The 25,440-nt window shown below is 42.9% G+C and overlaps 1 protein-coding gene across 8 annotated transcripts; it reads right to left on the bottom strand.

The window, feature by feature from the left end:
- Nucleotides 1-7,262: 7,262 nt before the first annotated feature.
- Nucleotides 7,263-25,382, bottom strand: DARS2 (aspartyl-tRNA synthetase 2, mitochondrial). 8 transcript variants are annotated; one of them, XM_050306717.1, is made up of 18 exons: nucleotides 25,218-25,382; nucleotides 23,838-23,937; nucleotides 22,246-22,312; nucleotides 21,866-21,967; nucleotides 20,592-20,687; nucleotides 19,744-19,867; nucleotides 19,071-19,117; nucleotides 18,260-18,366; nucleotides 17,371-17,440; nucleotides 16,734-16,913; nucleotides 16,261-16,368; nucleotides 15,091-15,153; nucleotides 14,766-14,918; nucleotides 13,707-13,925; nucleotides 12,695-12,805; nucleotides 12,403-12,478; nucleotides 11,314-11,459; nucleotides 7,263-8,531 (listed from the first exon to the last, which is right to left on the bottom strand). In XM_050306717.1, exons 1-18 carry the CDS (start codon nucleotides 25,285-25,287, stop codon nucleotides 8,166-8,168), a joined length of 2,205 nt encoding a protein of 734 aa, XP_050162674.1. In that variant the 5' UTR covers nucleotides 25,288-25,382; the 3' UTR covers nucleotides 7,263-8,165. The 8 variants fall into 8 exon arrangements, with proteins under 8 accessions (XP_050162674.1, XP_050162681.1, XP_050162680.1 ...); XM_050306720.1 differs by lacking the exons at nucleotides 23,838-23,937; nucleotides 25,218-25,382 and adding an exon at nucleotides 10,174-10,334 and having other exon boundaries at nucleotides 8,434-8,531; nucleotides 22,246-23,826; XM_050306722.1 differs by lacking the exon at nucleotides 7,263-8,531 and having other exon boundaries at nucleotides 10,210-11,459.
- Nucleotides 25,383-25,440: the final 58 nt, after the last annotated feature.

Here is a 25,440-nt window from a genome sequence, read left to right as displayed (position 1 = left end):
CCGACATTCCTGCCTCCCGTGGAGATGATCCTGGGGGGCTCCAGGGACCCCCTGTGGGGCTCCAGGGACTCCCTGTGGGCTCGGCCGCGCTCCACGGGCACCTCCTGCTGCTGAAACACCAAGCACAGGCGGGGCCACTGTTACTGCAGCTCCGCGGCGAGTGCGGAGCCGAGGCTCTGCGGGCTCCGGGACAGAACGGGACACGCTACTCCCTAACAGAATCGGGCCCCGCCACCCGCGGTGAAGAGTCCTAGAATTAACCCCAAACTACAAAGCTCGGCAATTGTAGTGTTGCCGGCACAACTTTCTCGACAGTGTAACGAAGTTGCCGAAACTGCAACTGCTAAACTAAACTTAAAAAAAAAAAAAAAAGGATTTCCATGTCTGTGACTAATAGTATTATTCATTTAGGTTAAACTTTATATTCCTTGTATTGATTCCTCTTCAAAATAAGTACAGTTATTACTAAACATGACTATAGAGATGGCAAACTGAGAAGCACACAGCCAGTAATACTTGGGATATGAAATGTGTGGTTGAAATGCAAAAATATAATAAAAATTCTAGCTATGTGTGAGTGAAGAGTGATTGAGGTGGCCACCTTTTTGAATGACTGGGAAAAAAGCTGTATGAGTGAAAAAAGCTGTGTAGATATCTATGTGTGTGAACTTAAAATACTTTAAGAGTATTAAGATTTTAAGAGGATGTGTTATATAAATTTAATTATGGTAAGCTGATGCATGCTAACCTTCAACGATTGGAAGCAAGAATCAAAGAGTTGCAAATTGATGCTGGTCAAGACTAACTAACTAGTCTGTTTAGTAACTGAGAACTATCAAAATGACTTTTGTCTATAATCAAAACAAGATTACTTGTATTGCTTAATGATTTAGTAAAAATGGCTGTTATGATAAGTATAGTTATACTACTTTTTATAATTTTTGTACCATATATTCTGCAATACTTAGAAAGAATGGTTACAAGAATGATAAAGAATGTATGGGTTGTAAATAAAGAAAAAGGGGGAGATGTTGCAGAATTAGAGGCTCTCTGGGTTGAAACAAGAATAGATCAGTTGGTGGGAATCTGAAAAGTCCCAAGAATAGGTGTTTTGAGAACTAGACGAGTGTTTGGAGAACTAGACACTTGAGAAAAATAAGGGCCAAACAGCACCTGCTATGGGAGGCATGAGAATGGAAATATTGTTATGAGATTTAGAAGGAGTAGAATTTAGAAAATAAGATATGTTAACTAGCCAATAATAATCGTGTGAACAATGTGTGTTTTAAATGTGTAACCAATAGCTATTAAAATAGTTAAATATGTTTTAAGTGTGTATCCAATGATGTGTGAAATAGTAAAATATATTATAATTATTAGACTGCATAAAAATCTGTGTGATGGCTAATAAAGTTTGAAGCTTCCGACATCATATTGGTGGAGACGAAGTTTCCTTTGGAGTTCTCGCACGTGTTACATGCCTCATCCCAGGAAGTGTTCAAGGCCGGGTTGGACAGAGGGTTGGAGCAACCTGGTCAAGTGGGAGGTGTCCCTGCCTATGGCAGGGAGTTGGAATGAGATGATTTTTAAGGTCCCTTCCAATCCAAACCATTCCATGGTTCTATGATCATCCAATCATTCCGGATCCAGCTTCATCTTGAGTCTGACATAGTATGACTATGCCAAAAAGGCTTGATATTTGTCACATACTGCCTCTCCTCTAGCAATAAGACCTTTTAATCTTGTCATAGGATGATATTACTTCCTCCAAACAACCACAGGGTTTACCTGTCCAACATCTTCCAAACCTGCGCTTTTGTTTCAGAATTTTTTCCTCCTGCAAATGAAAATTAAACTGATCTGTAATCACCCAGGTCCTCTTCCTTCCTTCTAGAGACAAGACTGAACGACTTTTACAGCAGTCTGGTTCCCCACCTATCCACCCAAATTTGTCAAAAATCGCCACAAATAATTCTGAAATCACTTCACAGCTAACTTTGTTAAAATTCCTGACACCCAGGCAGCTTGAGAATGCCTGATTTCCCAAGAGCCCTCTTGAATGTAATTTTTTTCCTCTATTCTAAGCAGAGACCTCACTATTTGTCATTATCACCAGCAGTGCTAGTCAGCACTTCTTTCTCTTGAACTTCCGAACAATGACAACCATGAAAAATAAACATTTTGGCCTTCTTGACATTTTTTGATAGGTCTTTCTGTTCCCATGATTATCCCACATGTACCTCAATTATGTGAGGAGGACCAAGGGAAGTGCTGACCTCATTTGTCATGCTTACCAGGACTGCTGAAAGGAAGGTTTGTCACAGATAGAATAAGTATTCCTTACCTTAAGGGATCATGATGAAGCAAAATGCATTTTTTTCTGCAGGTTTAGAGAATAAACTGGGCCCATGGTTACAGCAGGAAAACTGTTGTTATTCATTAAACAGTGGCACTTTGGGTCGCTACCACCAAAACCTCATTCCAAACAGTCCAACAATCCAACTATCAAACAATGCATGGAACGTTATAAATGGCAAATGGCAACCGGTAAGTGGTAACCAGAGTGCTGTTCAAAAAGATGTGGATAAGCACACGGAGCTGCCGGGAGGCATCGCCTCCCAAAGCCCCTGCAACAGAGACTATAGGGACTAAGGGAATTGGAGTCATCCACAGTCACAGAGATCAGCATGAGCAATCCTAGCTCCAGGGAGGGAGAAAAAAAAACATAACAAACCTACAGCAGTTCAAAAGCAAAGTCAAGAGAAATGCAAGAGCTGCCAGAGAGGTCATAGAGGTACGCGGCTCAATTAGAAACATCCGACTGTTCACAGCATCATGTTCAAGTCCTGACTGCTGAGAGCAAGGTGAATTAAGCAACTCACCTGCCTGAGCATCCTCATAGTTAATCTGCTTTCATGACGGACACAGCCGTCAGCAGACTTTGGTGAAACTTCTCATCCTCAATTTTCCTTATCCTCCAGGTACACTAAATAAACTATAAATCAACTTCCAAATTAAATGACATTTTCTGCTTATGAATTTGTTGAAATGCCTACAATTTTCTATAAATATATGTCTGTTCTCCATAATAAGATGCATAGTATCACAGAATTTATATATCAACACACAATGTGCACCTCCAGCTTTTAGCTCCCACTACTGTGAAAAGCTAAGGAACAAAGCAGCAACGTACTTTATGATTTCAAAGGGAACATTAACCCCTAGGAAAACACACAAAAATCTTCTGTCTGTGTCACTGCATATTTAAAGAATAGTTTCAGTATTTCCTACTGTTGCATAATAGATTCTGATTATTTTGACACTTTCCAGTATTTTTAAACCTTTTTAAGCAAGAGCCATGGGGAGGCAGCACGAATTAACTGCACGTTATTTTATTTCTGTCAGCTAATTCCTGTGTCCTCCAGACCTCCATCACTTACTCCTATTCCCCACTGAAGCTGCAGCAGCTGTTTAGGAGGCCGTGCAGTGTGCTGGATCCAAAAGTCTGGTCCTAGCTGAAATAATGAAGGGCCACTTACCAGGCATCCCCCAAATGCTTTGATCAGTGCTGCCAACAAAGCAGTCAGGAGCAGAAAAAAGGGATGGAAATGACCTTGATGTGAAGAAAAAGGCCTGCAGGCTCCCAACTTAAACAGAAGGTTTTTCAGGTAGCATTAATGCAATGATAAACCTGCAGAAATTGCCCTTCAGAAAGCATCATTCCAGCTGAACATCATCCTGACTACAAAGTACTTCTCTGTGTATTAATTCAGTCAGCACAGATACTTAACTGGTGAGTCTACATTTAATACGTGTTTATATTCATTATATTCATCTTCCATAAATGAAATTAGTAACAGCATGCCAGATTTTTTCTTCACATGGCTCCTGCAAATGCATTAAACACAGCAAGCCATCTCCAGAGGCAACTGTGGGCAGAGAGTGGCCCTGTGTGCTTCTGTGGCAGCTGTGCTAAAATTATGCTCCACCCATTAAAAGAATCCTTTTTTTTACTGGATCTGGCTTTAGTTATACAATATTAACAGTGAAAATAGGAAATGAGAATTCATGGCTTCATATGTTTTCAGTTTAAATTCTAGTTAAGCATTCTTGGGGCTTTTACAAGACATCCAAATCAAGTTCTTGCCTTCCATAATTGCTTTTTTAATTTTTACTATGAATACAACATGGAGCTTTTTATTTAAATATCAGCATTCTTTCCTTGCATAGAAGCATGGGAGGTTAGAGATGAGTGAGCTTCCTATGTGAGCTGTAAAGTATTAGCAGAATCACAAAACGGTTTGGGTTGGGAGGGACATTTGTTCCAATCCCTGCCATGGGCAGGGACACCTTCCACTAAACCAGGTTGCTCGGGGCCCCATCCAGCCTGGCCTTTAACACTTCCAGGGATGGGGCAGCCACAGCTTCTCTGGGCAACCTGTGCCAGGGCCTCCCCACCCTCATGGGGAATAATTTCTTCCTAATATCTAATCTAAACCTACTCTGTCAGTTTGAAACCCTTTCCCCTTGTCCTGTCACTGCAGGCCCTTTAAATAGTCTCTCTCCATCTTCCTTGTAGGCTCCCTTCAGGTACTGGGAGGCCGGAATTAGGTCTCTTCTCCAGGCTAATCCTGGGATGCTCCCTCTGGGACAATCCCTGTGTGACCTTGAGCTTGTCAGCCTGTCATCCACCCACATCTCCTCATGGTTCTCTGGTGAGTTTGTACAGAGCTGCAAAAAAGCAGCAATTCTACAGTTACTGGGGGCTGTATCACCCCAGAGAAATCTCACAGCTCTTTTCTCTGGACACTGTTGTTTTGCCACTTCAAGTGAAGTGATGCTGTGTGAAAGGATGGGAGTCACTCGTCCCTTCTCCTGAAAGCCCTGGCCCTGTAATTGCTGTCAAATTAGTTCTGTTCATGCTGCAAGAAAAAATACACTTAAGGGTTTTCTTTTACAGAACTGTACTGGACATCTTTTTCTTTTATATACAAATAAAAATGTAATGACAAGAAAAATTGAATAGATGACAAACAAGGAGCCTGCATTTCAAAGGACACAATCAAAGAGCTGAAGCCTTCAACTACAATTCTCTTCAAATTGCTCAGTAAACAAGTCAAATTCTCAGGACTGAGATGGTTTTAAATCCACCACTCCCCAAATAGAGGATAATTTAAAAAAATCCAATAGTGCACCATGATTGTTTTTCCAGAGGAAACTGCCACCAAACATATCACTTGTACCAACTGTTCTCAGAAATGGTTTTGTATCGTTCACTTTGGTATACAACCTGCTACTTGGGCAAGTAGAAAGTGTTGCCAAAGCTTGCTGCTTGCTTTTTCAGGAACTCTGTGATCTTTCTGAGCTGTTAGTACTAAAAATGTGTGTATGTATATACATATATATATATATATATAAAAGTACATGGTTAATACTAGTTTTTGGACCAAAAAAGTACCTAATCACTGAAACTGAACATTGATAAATAGAAACAGCAACACATGTTGCGTTAAAACAAAACAAAACAAAAAAGCCTAAAACAGTCAAGAGCAGCATCCACCTTTGGCCATCCAGCTGTCAATGGGTGTACGGAAAGTCACTGCCAATAGCACAGGATGAAGGGATTTCCCCAGAAAGGCAGGTGAAATCACCTACAACTGTACACCTTAAAACAGATGAGACTGAAAAACAGAGGATATTAACTCATGAAGTAATAAGCAGAACAGAAAACTCAGAAGCAATCTGAACATCATTCTTTCTATAAGCTACATAGGAAGGTGCCTTGTGGAATGATCAGATGAGAGGTTTTAAATTAAGTGAGAGGACCTAGTTTTTAGAATAATGCATAATTTAACAGAACTCATGGCTATAAAAATGTAGAAGGGAGCCTACAACAAAGATGACAAGGTGTTTTTTGCAAGGCCAGGCATTGACAGGACAAGGAGGAATGGGTTTAAATTGAGAGTAGGTTTATATTAGACATTAGGAAGACATTCTTCCCCATGAGTGTGGTGAGGCCCTGGCACAAGTTGCCCAGAGAAGCTGTGGCTGCCCCATCCATGAAAGTGTTCAAGGCCAGGCTGTATGGGGCCCTGAGCAACCCGGTCTAGTGGCCCATGGCAGGGAGGTTAGAACTGGATGATCTTTAAGGTTCCTCCCAACCCAAACCATTTTAGGATTCCAGGAATCCACAAATATATTTAAAATATGACCAAGATAATGGGAGAACTACCAACAACACTTTTCTGCTCTACAGTAAACACAAAGACTATCAAAACACAAGCAAGCTGGCACCTGATGGGTTATTAGAGGCAAATGTGACCAATCCATTTGAACGTATCTGTCACGGAGCTCTGCTTGCTGTAAATTGTGGCTGGCACAGCTGGTGACTGCATGTAATCATCATTTTTTAATTACATAAAACAATGCTTTGGAAAAAACCACAACAAATTAGAACACAAGCCTAAAATCAGAGCCCAAACGTTTAGAGGTGAAGCCATGTGAAGCTGACATGGGGGATTTCCAGCTGGTACCGTTTAGGGGGCTGTTGGTGCCTGTGCCTTTCTTGCTGCTGTTACATGGGCTAAAGAGTGCAGGAATCACCCTTACCAGACCACTGGTTACAACAGCAACCAAATAAATCACCATGCAAGCAACCAGAGGTAAAAATTAACTGGGGAAGAAACAGAAATCCTCACATAAGGTCTCTTTATCCTTCTGCTCTTCCCATTACAGACTCATTTTCTGGGATTGCCTTCATTCATCAGACGCTGGGCATCAGTGCAGCACCACCCAACACCATACCTGCTCTATTCCTCCCACTGGGAGAGGTGGTGGTGAAATCCAGAGCAGCAGTCACAACTTTCCTGGGGTTGGGAATGTGCAAGGCACCACCTCCTGCTCATACCCAGAAGCACTGGGTCCAGGTATAACCAAGCAGTGTCCTCTGGTTTCCACCACACTGTGTCCTTTACATCAGGTCTGAACTAAGGTCACCGTGCTCTCCAAGAGAGAACAATATACACCAGTGTCCTGTCAGGAACTACAGGGGAGTAACAGCACAGAGCAGTTCCCACCTTTTCCCCATGCGATAAAATAGTGGCTATAAAATCCAGCTGCCAACAGCTGAAACCATTCTTTGACTATTTCAAGTTGACTTAATACAAATGATATTTTCATATAGCAGTGCTCTGTTTTCAGTAGAAGTGGGAATTAATCAGCACCTTGAACCTCTGTGTATGGGATTACACAAAGCTGCTGTGTTATATTGTAATATAGTAAGTTTTATTGAAATTTAGCTAACTCTACAGAGAGATACCAGGATAATACAGGATTAAACTCCAGCTTGAGTTCTGAAAAACACTTCCTGTCTTTAATGCACTCTGTACAAAACTCTTGCAGCCAAATTCAACCAAACCGCCCAGGATGGCTGAAATCAAAGGCTGCAATTTCTCCTCAGCTTGGTCTAACCTGGAGTGTTCTGGATAGGCTTGGAAAACACTAAGAAAAATAAAATAAAATAAATAAAATAAAATAAATAAAATAAAACAAAACAACTAACACTTTGGCTGCTGAGAATTCCACCAGCATGTTACATTCCTGTTCTGAAGGGGGAAAAATACACTGAAACATACCAGAAACTTATCTCTGCTGTTATGAAAGGGCAGTATAAGTTTACTAGGGGGTTGTTCAGTCAAATCCGTTGAAACATAATCAGTCAGTTCTTCTACAGGTGGGGAATAAACTGTCTCCATTTTACCAGTGTTTTGTTCAGATCCAGCAGAAGAAAATCAGCAAGCAGGTGGGGTCAAAGGAGTACAGAGGCCTTACATCCAACCCTGGCTCCTGCAAATGCATTCTTGTACAATCCTATCACCCACCCTGATGTTCATTTCCCATCCATGCAGTCGTGAATTTGTCTGGAGTGGAGAAGACCACATCAGGGAACATTCAAAAAGCAGAAGTTGATCTGTTTTAGCCAAGATCCAACACAAATCCTCAGGGAGCACCCTGTGTCCAGCTGATGATTCCATTCCCAACAAAGCCACCAGTATCCAGCCATGTCAAACCACACAGCAATACAGATCCACCAGCTTCTTCTTACATACCACACCTCTAGTGAAAAGATTGACTTTTAATAGGAGTCCAGAACTTGGCATCTTCTATCACAGCTGACATAGCAGCCTTTCTTCACAGGTCTGTCTGATACAAGAAAAATAACGAGGAGTAGAAGCAACAAAGGGCCTGTGAAATCTTGCAGCTTGGGGATTATTTTTAAAAGGTGTTTCTGATAACACTGTGCTGGTTTTAACATCTATTTTCAGGATCACAGGCCAGCAGTTTTTCTCCAGCAAGCAGGAAGATACCAGTCTGCAATATGACCACCCCTGATTTCCATGGATTTCTTTGTAGTGCCTGTCTACTCTTGCTTCTCCCAAAATATGCAGCCAAGTGTGCCAACCAGATTGTGGTTTCAGTGATTTTCTGTAGATCAGACTGCCACAAGCCCAAGCAAAACCTTTCACAATGCCCTATAAAACAACAACAAAAAAAATTAATATCCTCTCTGTGGCAACATTCACACAACACTGGCAAACTCCCATACTTGTCTTGCAAGGCACCTTCATTCACAAATCCAAGCACAAATGGCTTGCATGGATTTGGGACGCATCTTTTCCACTGACCTAATTGTGGCAGCAGCTCAGACAATGTGTTTTGTTGGATTTTTTTTTCTCCCCCCTGTAGCTGTGTCACAGACTTATAACTGCAGTACGTCCTTAATACAGCAGTGGGTAAACAAACACCACACAAAGCAGCTTGCACAAGAGGGAGGTGGAGGACTCGGAGACAGCTCCCTCACATGTTTTAACAAGTGCTCTCAAAGAGAACATTCCAGGCAGTGTTACATTTCTGCCTAAGCCTCTTAGAGCATCAGTTTCCCTTTGAACACTTGATAATCCTAATTTGGGACTCATCAGAGGTAAACAGAATTTGCCTTTGCAAACAGGTACTAACCAAGTGACACAGTACCCCTCATTTCACAATTAAAAAGCAAATGTCAGCACATTATCTTCGCAGTTACTATAAATAACAGTCTGAGGGGAGCGAGGAACTTCTCAAAGTAACTTATCTTCCATATTCCATGACCTCAAACAAGCTTCTGACATCCCTGCTTTGGCAACACAGATGATCCTCATGCAAATTCCATGCAAATCCTAATCACACTATCAGTAAAGAAACTAAGTAACAAAGTCCAGCATCTTCTAAAACAGCAGTCTGAATATAACACAGAGCCTGTAGTGGCTTTATTCCATATCACCCCAACACAGGAATGAAAATGTCTGGTATAACTGTCATAGGGTGACTCTCCTCTTTGCAAAAGCAATAACAAAAAATAAATTGTTTTTAGAATGTCCCGAGTTGAAAGGGACCCACAAGGATCACAGCTTAAAATGGATCTGCTCAGATCCATTTCTCTCTGTAAGCTGATCCTCACTACATTACTGACAACTTCTACTTAAAGAAAATTGAAAAAAAAAAAAAAGTAAACTAAAGGTGAATTAACTTTAAGATAAGAATGAATACCTCATACAAGGGAAAAAAAAAGGAATTCAGCATTTGGCTAGAATGAATGTGAATACAAATCCAGGATTGTTTTAAATAACATTTAACCATGCTTTGAGACCGAAAATAACAATCATACCATGAGATAAGAAAGGATTTAAGTTTTCTTTTACACATACAACTCCATTTTATAATCTGCAAAGCAGCAGCAAGTCAGCTCTACTCTCACTTCTGTATGGATGATACTCAAAAACTCCCCAGTCTTAAGAGTCATTTCCCTTATGGATTCTTATCAACAGGACAGTGCAGTATTTAAGAAATAACAGTGTGCATCACCATGCCATGTTATCCCATAGTTAGCAGATAACCCTTAGAGCAGACCAGGATTTGACAGAATCTACAGAACAGGCTCTCCAGCAGAAAGCTGGAGCTCTGCATCAGCTCAGCCAAGAATTGCAGTCTTCCTTCTGTCCTCGTGCACTTCCCCTGCCACGTGCCTCCTGCTGCCCTTCCCAGCTCGGACACAGTAGTTCATGGTTTTCTTCCTTCACAAAACCTTCTGATGTTAATAAAGTCATCTCTTCCTTCTCTTTTCCTCAGCTTCCTCACCTTCCTCCTCTCCTCCTGCCAGTTTACTGCTTTCTCCAGGCTAAACATAGAGTGCAGAACACCCACTGGAGTGCCTCTACCTGCTGTACAAACACTGCAAGGCAGAGCTGAGTGGCCTGGCCAGGTAGGATGCTGTTCACTCCTGCACTGTGGATTCTCTGCTGTGGGATAGAGACAAAGTTACTTGGGAGGAATGTGCTGCTGCATCACTTATCACTGTAGCAGGGGGCTGGCAGCACCAGGCAGAACTCACAGAAGACTGGTAACTCTGCTATGCTGCCACAGGTTTCTTGTCATCTCCTGGAGGGATCAGGGGTCCCCAAGAAAAACTGGCAGTTTGCAATAAGTACAGAAAGCCAAAAGCTACACTCAGCCAAAACCACATCGCCAGGTAAACTTTATAAATAAACATACAAACCCTTAATTACTGTACTGAAAAGCACAGGGACCACAGGCCCCAAAGACAGACCATCACCTCTTTGACAAATATTACAAGGACAACCATTATAAACATTGATGCTTCTCTCCCTCTCCTCTGAAGGGAGAACATAGCTGAATATGAACTTCCCATGGCAAAGTTCTGCATGATCTTGTATCCTCCAACACGAGACGAGTTGCTGATTGCACTGAAGTTGTGTAGTGTCCAGAGCTCTTGGCCCAGCACAGCTTTATTGTCACAGTCCTCAGCTGACATGATTTAATGATTATCAGGAACACACACTGTCCTGCCAGGGAAGCTGACTATCTCCTCCAGATGGGAGGAGAAATACTTGACAAGGGACATGTCAAAAGTGGGGATTGGAAAAAAACAGATCCCATCTTCTCTCTAATGACACCCTAAAGCAAACAGTCTCAATGTCCTATGCTAAAATTATATTCTTTTGCTTTTCTACTTCTCCTTCCAATTACCACCCAATACTGAATTCCTATCAGGGAGCCCTCAGATCTACTTTCCATTCAATCCTGAAACTGCCAGTGTATAGTGGAGTTGGATTGTCCCCCACCCTGCCACAGCAACTGACATTTTCTGAACTGAATCCATTTAGAAGCTGTAACCACCTCTGGTTACACAGATCAGCTTACATCATTGGTTTTAAGTTAGTTTTAATTTGCCTCTTTTTCTTCAAGAGGCCAGGAAACCTGGATGTGATACGGCTCTAGTTCTTCTGGAGTGACATAGTCTGGAGCGTTGGCCATCAGGTCTCGTCCCCTGAAGGATTTTGGGAATGCAATGACATCTCGGATACTTGGAGCGTCAACAATAAGAGAGATCAGCCTGTCAAGTCCTAGAAGAAGAAGACAAATTGGTGAACCACTTGAGTTATGGCTCTATATTACTTCCTCTGAGTCAGAAAAATCAGAAAGATAGAGTGGGTAATATTATTGAGCTTGAAGAAAAAGAGTGAAGCAAAATGAATTCTCAACAAGTAGCAGAGTAAGAGACTTGCCTCAAGAGAAGAAATGCCGACCAAAATAAAGCCTTTCAATATTGCACAAAGTTCTGCAACGACAGAGACAGTGTCTTTGCAAACATAGCATAACAAAATTGGGGCAGCTAAGTGGCAGGACACTGTCAGGGCTCTGCTTGACCGCTCAGAGCTCTTGGTCAACCAGTTCAGAAAGATTACAACAACCAGGAGGAATTCAAAAATAACAAGAGCCGCTGGGTGTCTGGATGGAGGGAAGTCACACTGAGAGACCACAGATTAAAATGCCATCTTTGTTTTTTGTAGGCATTTTTGTTTGTTTTGGTGTGTGTGGGAAGGGTGTTGTTGATTAGTTGGGGTTTTTTCCCCTCTTTTGTTAAACCTCAAACTTGCAGCATTCTAGGAAAAAAAGATCCTGACATTATCTGAATTAGTGAGCAAAACAGATAAGGGAGAAGGGAAGTGAGACTGAAGCAGAGGGCAAGGGTGTGAAACACAAAGTACTAAGCTGCCCTAGACCTCTCAGCATGAAGTACAGGGATCCTGCTCTGGTTGCACAGGAATGAGAACAAAGACAACCTAATCTTGGTGACTAGACCTCTGTTTATTTCCCCAAAGCTGCTGCAGAGATGGAAGCACTGTGTAAGCCCAGTGTTACCAGGCAGATGTGCCAAAATCAACACCTGAACAGCCACCTCCATCAGGAGGAGACAAGGTTTTTCCTAACAAGCATGTTCCTGGGGTCTAGTATGCTAAAAAAGGGCACAACACACCTGCATCTGCAGAGCTACAGAGCACTTACCTAAGGCAATTCCTCCATGAGGGGGAGCTCCTAATTCCAAAGCCTCAAGCAGATGGGAAAGCACCTCAGAATCCTCCTGCAAAATTACCTAAGTGTCACTGGACAAGCAATGCTCTTCCTATTAGCAACACAAGATGAGGATACAATTAAGTCATCCATTGCTCAGGGCTAGGAGTTATGTTTCTTTATCTGAGAAGCACGTGAGTGTCTCTTTCAGAATATTAAATTAACATTTGAACTAATTAGTCCTTTAAATCTCCAAGAGAATATTAGAGACATCTGTAGGTGTTACCTTCAGCACTTTCTCCAGCACAAAACGTTGTTGTTCTGCACTGTGAATTCTGATGGAGCCACCTCCAACCTCATTGCCATTCAGCACAAGGTCGTAGTGCTGGCTACGGACCTGCAGAGAGGAATGAACAGGCACCTCAGTGAGGCTGGGGCACAGCTGCATCCAACAGCAACCTGCACAATGATGGCAAACGCTCTGGGAATGAAGCCATGAAACACTACAACACTGGTCTCTCGGGGGTATGTTGCAGTTCAGGTAGCAGTCCTGCTGGAGGCATGGACTGCCTCTGACAGACGTGGAAACAGCAGAAATCCTTTTGAAGGGATTGATCAAAACCTGAAGCTCCTTTTGTCAGGGACACATGTGGATACTGCCCCTCAGAGCACTGGGGAAGCCATCTCTTCCAAACAGACACAGACAAGATCACAGAATGGCCTGGGTTGGGAGGGACTTTAAAGATCATGTTGTTCCAACACCCTGCCACAGGCAGAGGATACATTCCACCAGGCCAGGTTGCTCATAGCCCCATCCAACCTGGCTTTGAACATCTCCAAGGATGAGGCAGCCGTAGTTGCTCTGGGCAATCTGTGCCAGGGCCTCACCACCCTCACAGGGAAGGATTTCTTCCTAACATCCAATTTAAATCTACCCTCTTTCAGCTTAAAGCCATTTCTCCTTGTCCTATCACTGCTTGCCCTTGTAAAACATCCATCTCCAGCTCTTCTGTAGCTTATCTGGGCACTGGAAGGGGCTTTAATGTCTCCCTGAAGCTTTCTCTTCTTCATGCAGAAAAAACCCAGCTCCTTCAGCCTGTCTTCATAGCAGAGGTACTCCAACCCTTTGATCATCTTAGTCGCCTCCTCTGGACTCATTCCAACAGATCTACGTCTTCCTTATGCAGTCAATTCCATGGAACAACATCTCTTTTTATACTAAAACCAGCTGCTACTTGCCTAGTTTTCCATGTGAGCTGCTGTAAAAGAGAGAGCATGGCAGGCATGAAGTTAGTTACCTTTGTGGGATCAGAATAGAGGAGGCTGGCATCTGAAGGATGTGGGGCAGTGAAGGGGTGATGAGCAGATTCCAGTTCAGTGGGATTCTTGGCCTTCGGGAGGAAAAGGGGGAAATCCACTACCCACAGAAAGTGAAAAGCTGTAGGATCACGGAGTGCCAGCCCAGCTGTCTCAAGGAGGATGGCACTCAACAACCGCAGGCTTCCTAATGCAGAGCACTGCAACAGAGAAGGGAGAGCATAAGACAGGGCAACTTTACCAGGGGGGAAGTCATCAAACACCGACCAGGGAAAGAGAGTGGTTCATAAAGGCAGCATCAACTGTAATGCACTCTTGCCTTAAACATTTCTGCCTTGTATCCCGAAACATATCCCCTTCCTGCTGAGGCAGCAGCAGCTCCAGGGTTTGACAAAAAACAAGTAAGGAGCCCGAAAGTCCATTTTCTTCCAACTCTTCCCTCTTCACGGAACTTTTTTAGACTAACCTCAAGCTACACATATGTGGATTAACTGGAGGAGCCCATGTAAGTTCTACACTTTGCAGACAAAGAAATGAAGGCATAGAGAAAGAGTGCGTACAACAAAATTTTGGCTATCAAGCAGAGCACAACACCTTGTAATACACCAATGCTTGGAAGGCAACATCTGCTGGCAAGAATATGGAGAAGGGTAGGGACAGAATCTCCCACCAGTGCTGCTAATAAGTCATCCACTTATGGGAGACAGAATTACCTAGTTGACCTTGTTTTCCAAAAAGCTTGATGCTTTAAAAATTAAGTTAAGGTGAAAGAAAAGGAGGTACTGATTTGTTGCAGGGTTTTTTTCTTATATTTCAGCCTTCACTTCAGTTACAATGCCTTCCCAGAATTTGACTGGGGGCAATAAAAGTAATAGGTACATTTCATGCTTTATTTGCTGTTGCTATAGCTTCTGCTCTAGAGAAACAGAGAATTAGACGATGACCTATTTAAACAAGAAGAATCAGACTAAGGTCAGATAACATGAAAACCATCATCAGCAACACTCAACTCACACAGCCAGCCAAGAAATGCCTCATACCACTTGCTTATGTTCACCAGCTGCCAGCAGCACCACATCATCCACCTGCATGTTCAGTGCATGGATAAGCTCCAACTGCTGCTTCTCACCAAGAACCTTGGTAAGCAGGGACTTCAAGCTTCCATCAGGCCTGCGGATAATTTCCATGATTTCCTAAAGAAAGATAAGAGTATGTTTAGTGCAGTGCTGCCCTCTCTTGCCTTGAAGCATCACGTGGTCAGGCACTGACTCTCAGCTATTAAAAACTGCTCTTCTACCTTCCTCTGCCCTTAAACACACTTTGTCATTCACCCATTCCAATAACTCAGCAGCATTCCTGTCTCACCTGGTTAAACTGGGATTTTGCTGACTCCTTTAATGACTCCAAGTCTTTATTTTTAAGATACCTCTGGGGAAAGAACAAGAGAATACAGTAAAGATCAGCAAAATTCTTGGAAAGCTTGACTAGGATTCAAATTACTAAGCTGTTTCCAACCTTCTCAAATTCTTTTGCTTCTAGTACAAGTTCTTATGAAGGCTGTGGAACAGGACAGGGCCCACAGCACCGGGTTGTAGTTTGGATGTCCCTCCTAGAAGCGACCCCTCTAGGTGTACAGATCATACCAACTAGCTGCCTCCAGCCTACAGAAAGCAGGTTACACCACCACACTGTTGATGGGGAAGGCAGAGCTCAATTTAGAGCAACAGAGAGAAACCATATGCAGCAAAACGCAGTAAATGAGTCCAGATCTTAATTTTTTTTCATCTACTCTAGTGTTCAGAAAGGCTCAAGATTCCACTTTAGTGTTGCTAAAACACACACCTCAGTGCCCTCTGGTGGGAAGCCACTAACTTGCACTTTGTGTTAAAATGAAAGGAATCCTGAGAGAAACCATGGTCAGAAAGTCCTATTCCCAAAAGAAAACTCATTATTTAGTGGATTTATTTTTTCCATACTGTTCAAGCTACAACAATGCCCACAGCCAGAATTAAATCTGCTTCTCTGCCAATATATCTGGCTGTGTCAAACAAACTTCTACGTCTATTGTAAGCCTTGGATTTGGTCCGTGACATTCTCAAAATAAGACATGATTTGTGCCCACAAATGCAGCTAAAGCAAACATGAGAAGGACATGTACCCTGACCTTTCTCTGCCTAGCCCAGAGCTGTGCCATACTCAGCCCTGTTTCAATCTCTTACCATGAGGTACAATTTATTATTAAGATGCACATCAAAAGGCTGACAAAAAGCAAGGTGAAACCCTGAGAGGATTCCCTATCCTCAAAGGATCTTGCAGCTTCATTCTCTTCTTGCCTTTCCTAAGGATAATACAGTTTTCCCATCATCTGATCATCTCCATTCTAACACCACTCAGCCCAACCTTTGGACATTGATTACAATGAATCCCAAGTTCCCTGAAGGACACAGCAAGAATGTGTTCTTCTAATGAAGAAATTCAGATGGCATTTTATTTATTTCACATAAACCATAGCAGGAATGTAAAAGAATCACTTACCACTCCCTGAGGGATACAAATGGCTCTGATGGTGCCATGTGGGTAACTGAGTGCATTCTGCACAAACTCAATGTCTGATAGACGTAAAACATCACTGATATCCACTATCTGAGAAAGGAGAGATGGGAAAGAGCCTTGGTAGTAGGAACATGAAGCAAAAGTCCTGTACCTGTGTCTTAACACCTTCAACACTATTCCCTTTTAGGAGCTTTTGCTCCTAAAACACTCAAGGTGCATTGCTTCCTGACAATACATTATCTTTAAAATAAAATTTTATTAGAACATACGTTTTCTGCAGCCAACTAATCAAACCCACTCCTCACCGAGACCTGTACAAAGGGGTCTGATGGGACAGACCCCTTGGGTAAATTACAGCACTCAGAACTCCAGCCAATCATGTACATATGATCTAAAGATTATTAAAACACTAACGGAAAGAAAAAGCTGCAAGTTTACAGTGGGCAAACCCTCACCTTCATCTCAAAGCGAGTGTCTGGTTTGTCAGTCCCATACTGAGACAGTGCCTCTTTGTATGTCATGGAAGGGAAAGGAGTTGAAATGGAACCTCTTTCCTCAGGCCAGGAATATTGCAGGAGGCCCTCTATCAGTCTCTGGATTCCAGCTTGATCTACAAATGACATCTCTATATCTATCTTAAAACAGGAAACAAGAGGGGGAATTCAACATTAGCTATAGGTTTTGCTTTCACACTGCAACTTGTAGAAGCTCCTGAGCACAAAGGCGGCAAAACAAGAAGCAACATATGACATGACATCAGAGCACAACTGCATTAGTCTGGCGATGTGATTATGATCTCCCTACAGCCTGATGACTCAGGAAACAACCACCTCAGAGAGCCCAATGAGGTAATCATGACAAGGACATAAGAAGCAGCATTGAATAAACCAGGCTAATTCTGCCTGGGATCTCAAGGCTGAGGAATGGGATGCCTGACCCAGCAGGACAGAGAAGATTGCATTATCAAGCACAAACACACACCAAACAACTCTGTACCCCCCAAGCAACACCAGACTAGCACAAACCAAGCCTTCAGAAGGGGAAACAGCTAAAAAAGCTATCTAAGTTGAGGCAGCAGCACGAGCTGGTTACCTGTGTGAATTCAGGCTGCCTGTCAGGCCGTGAACCCTCATCTCGGTAGCAGCGAGCAACCTGGAAGTACCTGCAACAGCACTGTTCCTTAGATAACAATTTAAAGCACCCTAAATTACAACTACAATCAATATTGTGGCTATAGAATTAACTGATCATAAAAAAAGACAATGGGAGGAAAAAAAGAACAGAGAGAGTGTTTTGTTCCCTTTGCAGCAGATGATCTTCGTTCTCAACCCTTGAAGAGCATGAAATCTTGAGTGGAAGCAACTGCATCAGCAGCTGTATCCATCTCCAACCATATCTTCCAGAGGCATGTGGAGGCTGCCAGGTGAGCTGGTCTCCAACAGCCCCATACTCAACTCTTTTTCACCTCCCACTACACTCTACTAACAGCCATGCAAAATTCACAGACGAGACCTGGCCTGTAGTTCACTGTGTGAAGAACTGTTTCCCTCTCCTTCAGTTTTATTTGGAGAAGCAAGCCCAGTTAAAAACTTGGTATTCAAGCACCTTGAGAACATGCTTTCCCTGTCTCTGTCATGCTCAGAAGCCCAGTCTTGTCTCAATTAGTTTTGTAGGTTACTCTTCTACAAGAAGCTTTTATCACACATTGGATTTTCCACCCTTGAGGCAGACTGTGCTTCAGATCAGGTTTACATTTAAAGCAGCAGTGAAGATTTCAGCCTTCCAACAGGATACATTTCCTCTGACTGGAAGGGCAAAAAGCCTGGCCTAGGTGGAAAGTCTCAAGTACTTAAGGACTCCTCTTCAAAACACAAAACCCTTGGCAGTAAGTTTTTGGGGAGAAGTATCTAAAACTTCACAGATCAAAGCAAGCCAACCCTGGATGGGACATGCACTGAACAGGACTCCAAGAAACTCTTACCTGTCCAGGCCTCCAACCATGAGGAGTTGCTTGAACTGTTGAGGACTCTGTGGCAGGCAATAGAACTTGCCTGCTTCCCTCGAGGGCACAACGAATTCTTTGGCTCCCTAAGCATCAGAATGAAAATTGACAGAGTTCAACAAGTAAGTGGTCCCAATTCTTGACAGAGCACAAGAGGAAAGGACCTATTTCCCCATTATGAAATCCCACTTGTGAGGAAATGGCTCTTTGTACATTACACTTAAGATCTGTTAACCAACTTCGTCCAAAGTATCCCAAAGGAGAATTCTCCACCTCCTGGTCTGAGAGACTAATACATAATACATGGGTAATACCCCATCCAAGATAGGGGTTTAAATGCAAGAACTCCACACTCGCTGCATCAACAATTCCTCAGCTACAGCTCTCTTCTCTGCGACTATTTTTGAAGTGAAAGAAAGGAACGTAAATTCAGAAATTACATTTACTTGAGTATGACAACTGCAGTAACCTACTGGTTAAGAGATAAATGCTGGGAAGACAGTGCTTTAAGGAAGTTTTTTGGTTTTATAATCCAAGGACAGACTTGCATCCAGCACATGCTCTACAAGACAGAAGCTTTATTCATTTGAAGGTTCAAAATTAAGACTCAAGTTTTCACTTCTCCCTTTTCTACCCCTTTACTTTTAAAAGGATCCATGGATCATATCAGAAGTTAAAAGACCTGTTACTTAGTGAGGGAAAAGCGATGAAGGCTGAGTGGTAACTGACAACAATTCCACCATGAACTGCCTGTGCAGCTGCAGGAGGTCAAAAAGCATCACATACATACCCCGGGGGTTCTTTTAAAGAGCGTTGGAGTTTCTACATCCACAAACCCTGGGGAACAAACACATGCTTCAGACACAGAATATGCTGAGAGCAGGAAGAACTAATATGACAGAGTTAAGCTAGAGTATGGTCAGTCAGCCAAATAGGTCATCTAGCACACCATGGAGCCTCTCCAAAATCCACAGACTGTTGCTTCTAAGAATAATTCCTGTAATGACAGATTGAAAGGCTCTGAGCTACCCTGATGTCCTGCCAGAAATGTAGATGACAGAGGACTCGAATCAGGCTGAAAAATTGTTCATTCTCTATCCATTCTGAACTAGGTACTGCTTTTCCAAAAAGGTGTCTAAGAGAAGCAAAAGCCCTAGAAGAGATCCATCCCTCTGACATGCGTCAACTGGGTGACCAAAAGAGGGAAACTACTTGCAAAACTTCCATTTCTCACTGTAACCAGCTTATTGGAAACAACTCGCTTGCAGCATGCCAAGAGATTTCAACATTGTTCTTCAGGCCTGGCAACAACCCTCTAAAGACCCCAACACAAGCAGACATGTCCTTACTGAGTGGGACCAGTTTGGAGCAGCTGGCTGGGATTTCTCCCAGCAATAGGAAACAGCAGAAAGGAGAGTTAAAATGTTCTTTTCTGCACACTGTTGTTGAAGTACATGTCTCACCATGGAGGTTGCAGAGATACTCCCTCATCCTCATCACCACTTGTGACCTCAGCCGCAGGTTGTGCTGCAGCTGGAAGCTGCGCAAGTCCAAGTAGCGATACTGCATCCGTAAGGCCTCCGACTTCTGGGGAGGAGAGAGAATGGGGATTCAGAGACAAAACTCAAACTCCATGTCTACTGCAGCTGCTCCTAAAGCCACAGGAAAAAAGGGAGAAGCTAAAAAGGAATGCTGCTCAACTGCCACAAATCAACCACTACCCACAACCTACACAAGCATCCACCAGAGTGTTTTCACACACGACAATCACTTAAAAAAAAACCCAAACTGCCCAGAGAAGCTGTGGCTGCCTCAACCCTGGAAGTGTTCAAGGCCAGATTGGCTAGGGCTCTGAGCAATGTGTCTAGAAGAAGGTGTCCCTGCCCATGGCAGGTGATTGGAATGAGATGATCTTTAAGGTCCCTTCCAACCCAAATCACATCTTGATTCCATAATTCAAAAAACCCCACATATTTACCATGATAAGAGCTGCCTCTTTTGTTTCAAACTCAAAGAAAAAGCTAGCATAGCCCTATTCTTTCACTCTTCCCTTTACTATCCTTACACTGACATTTTGAAATCTGCAATCACTCAAGCCTTGTTTTCTGCTTAGCTCTTAGAAATACATCCTCACAGGAAACAAGGAGTACCTCTATTTTAAATATTATTTCCCCAAAGCAAAGCTGGGAGAACCAGACTAAGCTCTCAGATGTTTTGCTATCAACACAGGCAAATTCCCACTATATTGAAAAGCCACCACTTCGGGGAAACAACAACAACAACAACAACAACAATTAAAAAAAAAAGACACCTTGATAAAATCCTTGATTTCAAAAGGCAGCTTCTTGCAGAAGTTCAGGATCTCTGCAGTCTCCGCTTTTACTTCGATATCCCCTGTAGGCATTTTCTGGAGCAAAAAGGCAAGAAAAAAATTAAAACTCAAAACAATTGGACAAAGGTATTTCACAGATGGTCAAAGGGAAAAAAGAAACCATGCGGTTATCTTCCCTGCCTTCTAACTCAGACAGCTTCTCTCAAGGACAGATTTCTCCTTCTGTTCAGAAAAACACAAGTCACCTCACCAAAGATGGCAGGTTTTTTCCCAGGAGCATACTGGTCTCTTCAAGAAACACAATTACTTTTCCTGTGCCTTCTCCTCAAAGGACATGTTGAGCAGAGGAAGTCAGGCTCAGCGCTTTCTAGGGCACACATATTTGAACAAAATACTACCAATTAGTATCTCAGTTAACCTCAGAACCACACAGTGTATACGTTTTAGTGTACATTAGCAGCAGCCCTTAATACAAATCAAAAAAGGCAAATTTGAGGAACTTCTCAGAACTTCCAGTTCTGAACACTAGTTCTCAGAACTAGTCTTTCTTTCTTCAATCCCAAGGGGAGAGCAGGCAGCTTCCCTCACATAGCACTGAGGCATAGCAAAGTTCATTTGAGCCTGTAGAGCTCTTGCTATTTACCAGGAGAAAGTACATACAACCTTCCAACAAAAGAACAAAAAGAACATGAACAAAAGAAATAAAGGCGTTGCTTGAAGCCTGGATGCTTCATGGACATCTACAAGTGGTCAGAGCAAAAAGTTATGACCATAAATCCAGGTTCTCTTTTTAGATCATGGTGACATTGTACAATCCTGACAGATTAACCTACAGCTGATTACAATGAGAGCTGAGGAATACAGAACATTAAAAAAATCAGCCTCTGTTGAGGTTGAATGACAACAGCAAAATCTATTCTGAGTAAGAAACAGGTCATCACATGCTGTGGAACTTGCAACGACAATATTTATTTTTAAGAAATTTCTCCCTCACACTTTGAAAGCCTAGAAAAGCCAGCCATTATCCTTGCAAAGAGCTGGGATGCAGTTTAATTTGTGGGTGCCCGCAATGTGCTTTGAGGTTCTCCTAAGTTATATGACATAGCAGTTATTTCACCTCACATTATCTGAGGATAGGCTGTCACACACCCAGAACCAACGGCAGCGCTATGACACCAACACAACCATAAATCTACAATCCAGTGTTCTTTTCCACAAGGAACAAAACCCCTGAGAGATCCCACCATCCTCACCGGATTCTCCTGCCCTGGCGGCCGAGGGGACACGATTCCAGTCACTCTCACCACAGACTCCACTGGGGCATTAGACAGGAGCTTCTTCACGTGGAAATGTGCCTGCAAGGAGATGTCAAAGTCTCACAGAAATTCAAAGAACAGGGCAAATGCACCTCATTTCTTGACAGCCCATTTGAATCCAAAATCACTCTTAAGCCAGGGGAAACAGTACTAACGTTTCTGTTGCAGTGTCAGGTCAGGGTCCGATAACACTTGAACCTCCCTGTGAGTCAGAGCACGGGGTCTGACCAAGCACTTGGTTCTGCTCTCTGTGTCTGCTGGACCCAAGCTACCAAAGGGAAAATAAAAACACAGGCTCACACTGTGGTAGCACTTACCTCATCCTGTGGAATGATAATCTGGGTCAGTCCCTGGAAATCCCTCAAAACCAGAAACAGGCCTTGTCTGATCCATGAAAAACACAAAAGGAAAACCGTTTTTTTCACTAATTTAGTAGTTTCTACTTTATAGGGCACACGGCAACTGGCTACTTTCTGAACCCTGTGACTCATCTCAAAGCACTTCCAGCTACTGAAAGTACAGACACTTCTCCCACACCTGAATCCAAACTGAACAAATAGTTTCAGATTGTGACCAGCAACAAACAACGTAGAAATAACCAGGACAGGCAAAATTTTAACTTGAATGTTAATCCACATTGAGCAGGGATTCTGGACATGTGCATTTTCCTGCTGGGAAACATCATTCAGCTAAACACAATTAAATGAACGATAAAGCTAAAGTTCACATGGATTTAAAAAATAAAAATAATCCAATCATAAGGCAAGAAGGAGAACACTGGTCCCATAAAAAGTTCCACACTGCTAAACCCAGAATCATAAATCTTGATCTCTTCAGCTGCAGCAGAGACAGCTGCCATTGTACTTTATCCATCAAGAAACTGTCAAAAGGAAAATGCTCTGGCTGCCTTTAAAAACAAGATCATAACAATCACAATGCAATAATCCTAATTCTGTTTCCTGGATCCCCATCCACAATTGTTCAAAGACAAGGTGCTCACGACCTCCTAAAACAAAATTTAAAAAAAAAATCCATGCAGAGCATCACTGGAGAACAATGCTGGGTAAAAACCAGCCTCTCTGGGCTGTGAAATGCAAAAAGGCAACTTCTGACAAATTAACTTCATCCAAGCCACAGAATCTATCTCCATGGTACAAGCACATAGCCACAAACAGGACATTTTGGGGGCACTGTCCACATTTTTCACCCTACATTTATAAAATGTTCAACTCCATTAGGAGAGATTATATCACACCACCTACAAGGAAACCATTGGAATTCACATTCCATCCTCTACTATCTTTTCTTAATACTTCTTTTTTAAGCAAACCTTGCATTTTTAAACATGCTTCATTAGATGCTGTGGTTGAAAAGACAACATTATTTGCTTGAAATTTAAGGACTCTATATAAAAGAAGTTGTAGAATCATGGAATGGTTTGGGTTGGAAAGGACCTTAAAGTTTAGCTCGTTCCAACACCCTGCCACGGGCAGGACACTTCCCATTAGACCAAGCCCCACCCAGCCTGGCCTTGAACCCTTCCAGGGATGGGACAGCCACAGCTTCTCTGGGCAACCTGTGCCAGGGCCTCACCACCCTCACAGGGAAGTTATTTGCTCACTGCCATAAGAATTGCTATAAATAAGCTATTTATTTATTTCTCTCCTATACAATGACGACAATTCTTTACTGCTTTACAATGTTGCAGTGAGGATACATTAACATTTGTATGTAACTCTGAAATACTGATCTGACTTGTTTCTCAACTGGTTTAATCACTTCAAAAGGGAGCACTGTAGGACACAAAAAGATAACTTGAAGCATAAAAAGCAGGGTCTGAATCCAGCCCTAGAGCATACTCTGGATCTGACAAATAATCATCTCCTTTTTTACTGTGGTTTGCATTTACCTTTGATACTGAATCCATCCATACAGGGTCACCTTCTGTCCCACGTGAGCTGAACGCAGCTCTCCACATGTGTTGGTCCGAATGACAAAACTGTTGAAGTCTTGAATAAAAATAATAAAACCTCTCATGGCTTTTGCAGACGAGTGAGACAGAATAGTTAGAGAGTTTCCCCTCCCAAAACAATTAAGCCATAAACAGAGAAATTGCTTCATATATACATCTTCAATAAGATACTATGACATAAATATTAAGTGAGGTTAGTCCAAACATATTTTTAGTGGGATTATTTCTGTATCTCAGTCAAACTTTCACCCAGAAATCTGAACACAGCCTTGCTGCAAACTGTTGCCCTGAAAAGTTCAGGAGGAAGAGAAGGAAAAGCCACAGATAGATCAGCCCTGAGTGATGCTGCCCATTCCACATTCAAATCCAGAATAATACAACAGTTTGGTTTAAAGTTGAAGATCATTTACTTCCAATCCCCTGTCTAGTGGGACACCTTCCATAGACCAGATTGCTCAGAGTCCATCCAACCTGGCCTTGGACACTTCCAGGGATGAGGTAGATAGAGTTTCTACGGGCAATCTGTGCCAGAGCCTCACCACCCTCACAGGGAGGAATTTTTTCCTATCTAATCTAAAACTGCCTTCCTGGAGTTTGAAGCCCCTTGTGCTGCCACTGAAGTTCCTGATGAAGAGAAGACAGAGGATCAAGGGGGCTTGGCAAGCCAAGACTGAAACATGCATGAAACAGACACCCACCGTGCCCGTGTAAATTGATTGACGTTTCCTGCCTGCAACTACTGAGAAAAGGCCTGAACTAGGATTACAGAAGACTTTGCCCAGACTCCAGTGTGCCTGTCTGTAATCACGGTTTAAGGTGTAAAACCAAGCACACCGTTTACAGAATGGGCAATAGGTTCAGCTTACAAGAAGTCGGAAGGATGCCATTACCTAGACATATATAAATAATTACAGGAGCCAATCTCGCTGCCTTCATCACAGCCTTTACAATTAAAAGTAAAGAAGGGCTTATTTTCCAGCTATTATCTCAAGCATTCAGCCTGTTGTTTATTATAGATTGTGTGCTGCAGAGGGTAGGGGGTCAAAAAACAAAGCTCAGAAAAAAACCTAGACTAATTGGTCTTGATGAACTTTGAATCGTGATTCACGTTGAGACGCCAAAACTCAAATAAAAACATTATTTAGAGAAGACACTTACTAAAGCGATACAGGCAAAATAACTTGTCGCAGGTGTGATATTAAGAGTGCGTAGACTACCCTGACCGGTGTCCCGGGGAGGAAACGCACACTCAAACTCCCCGAGGGGAGAAAAAGGACTCCCCAGACCCCCTGGATGAGACAAGCACTCCTTCCTCACCTGGTGCCGCGGGGGCACAGACAGCGGCTGCCCGGTGCAGCGCCCGCGCCAGCAGCCGGGGAAGGGCCATCCCGCGGCTGCAGCTGAGCCAGAAACACGAGAGCACCACCACAGGCCTGCGGGAAGTTTAAAACAAAGACATGGGAGGTGAAACCACGCCAGCTCCACCACCTCCCCCCTCCCTCCCCTCGGCCCGGCCCGGCCCGAAGATGGCCGCGGGGGC

The sequence above is a fragment of the Myiozetetes cayanensis genome, unplaced genomic scaffold, assembly GCF_022539395.1.
Source record: "Myiozetetes cayanensis isolate MyiCay16 unplaced genomic scaffold, myiCay2020 scf12, whole genome shotgun sequence".
Taxonomy (NCBI): domain Eukaryota; kingdom Metazoa; phylum Chordata; class Aves; order Passeriformes; family Tyrannidae; genus Myiozetetes; species Myiozetetes cayanensis.
This window is presented reverse-complemented; position numbering and strand designations above follow the sequence as displayed.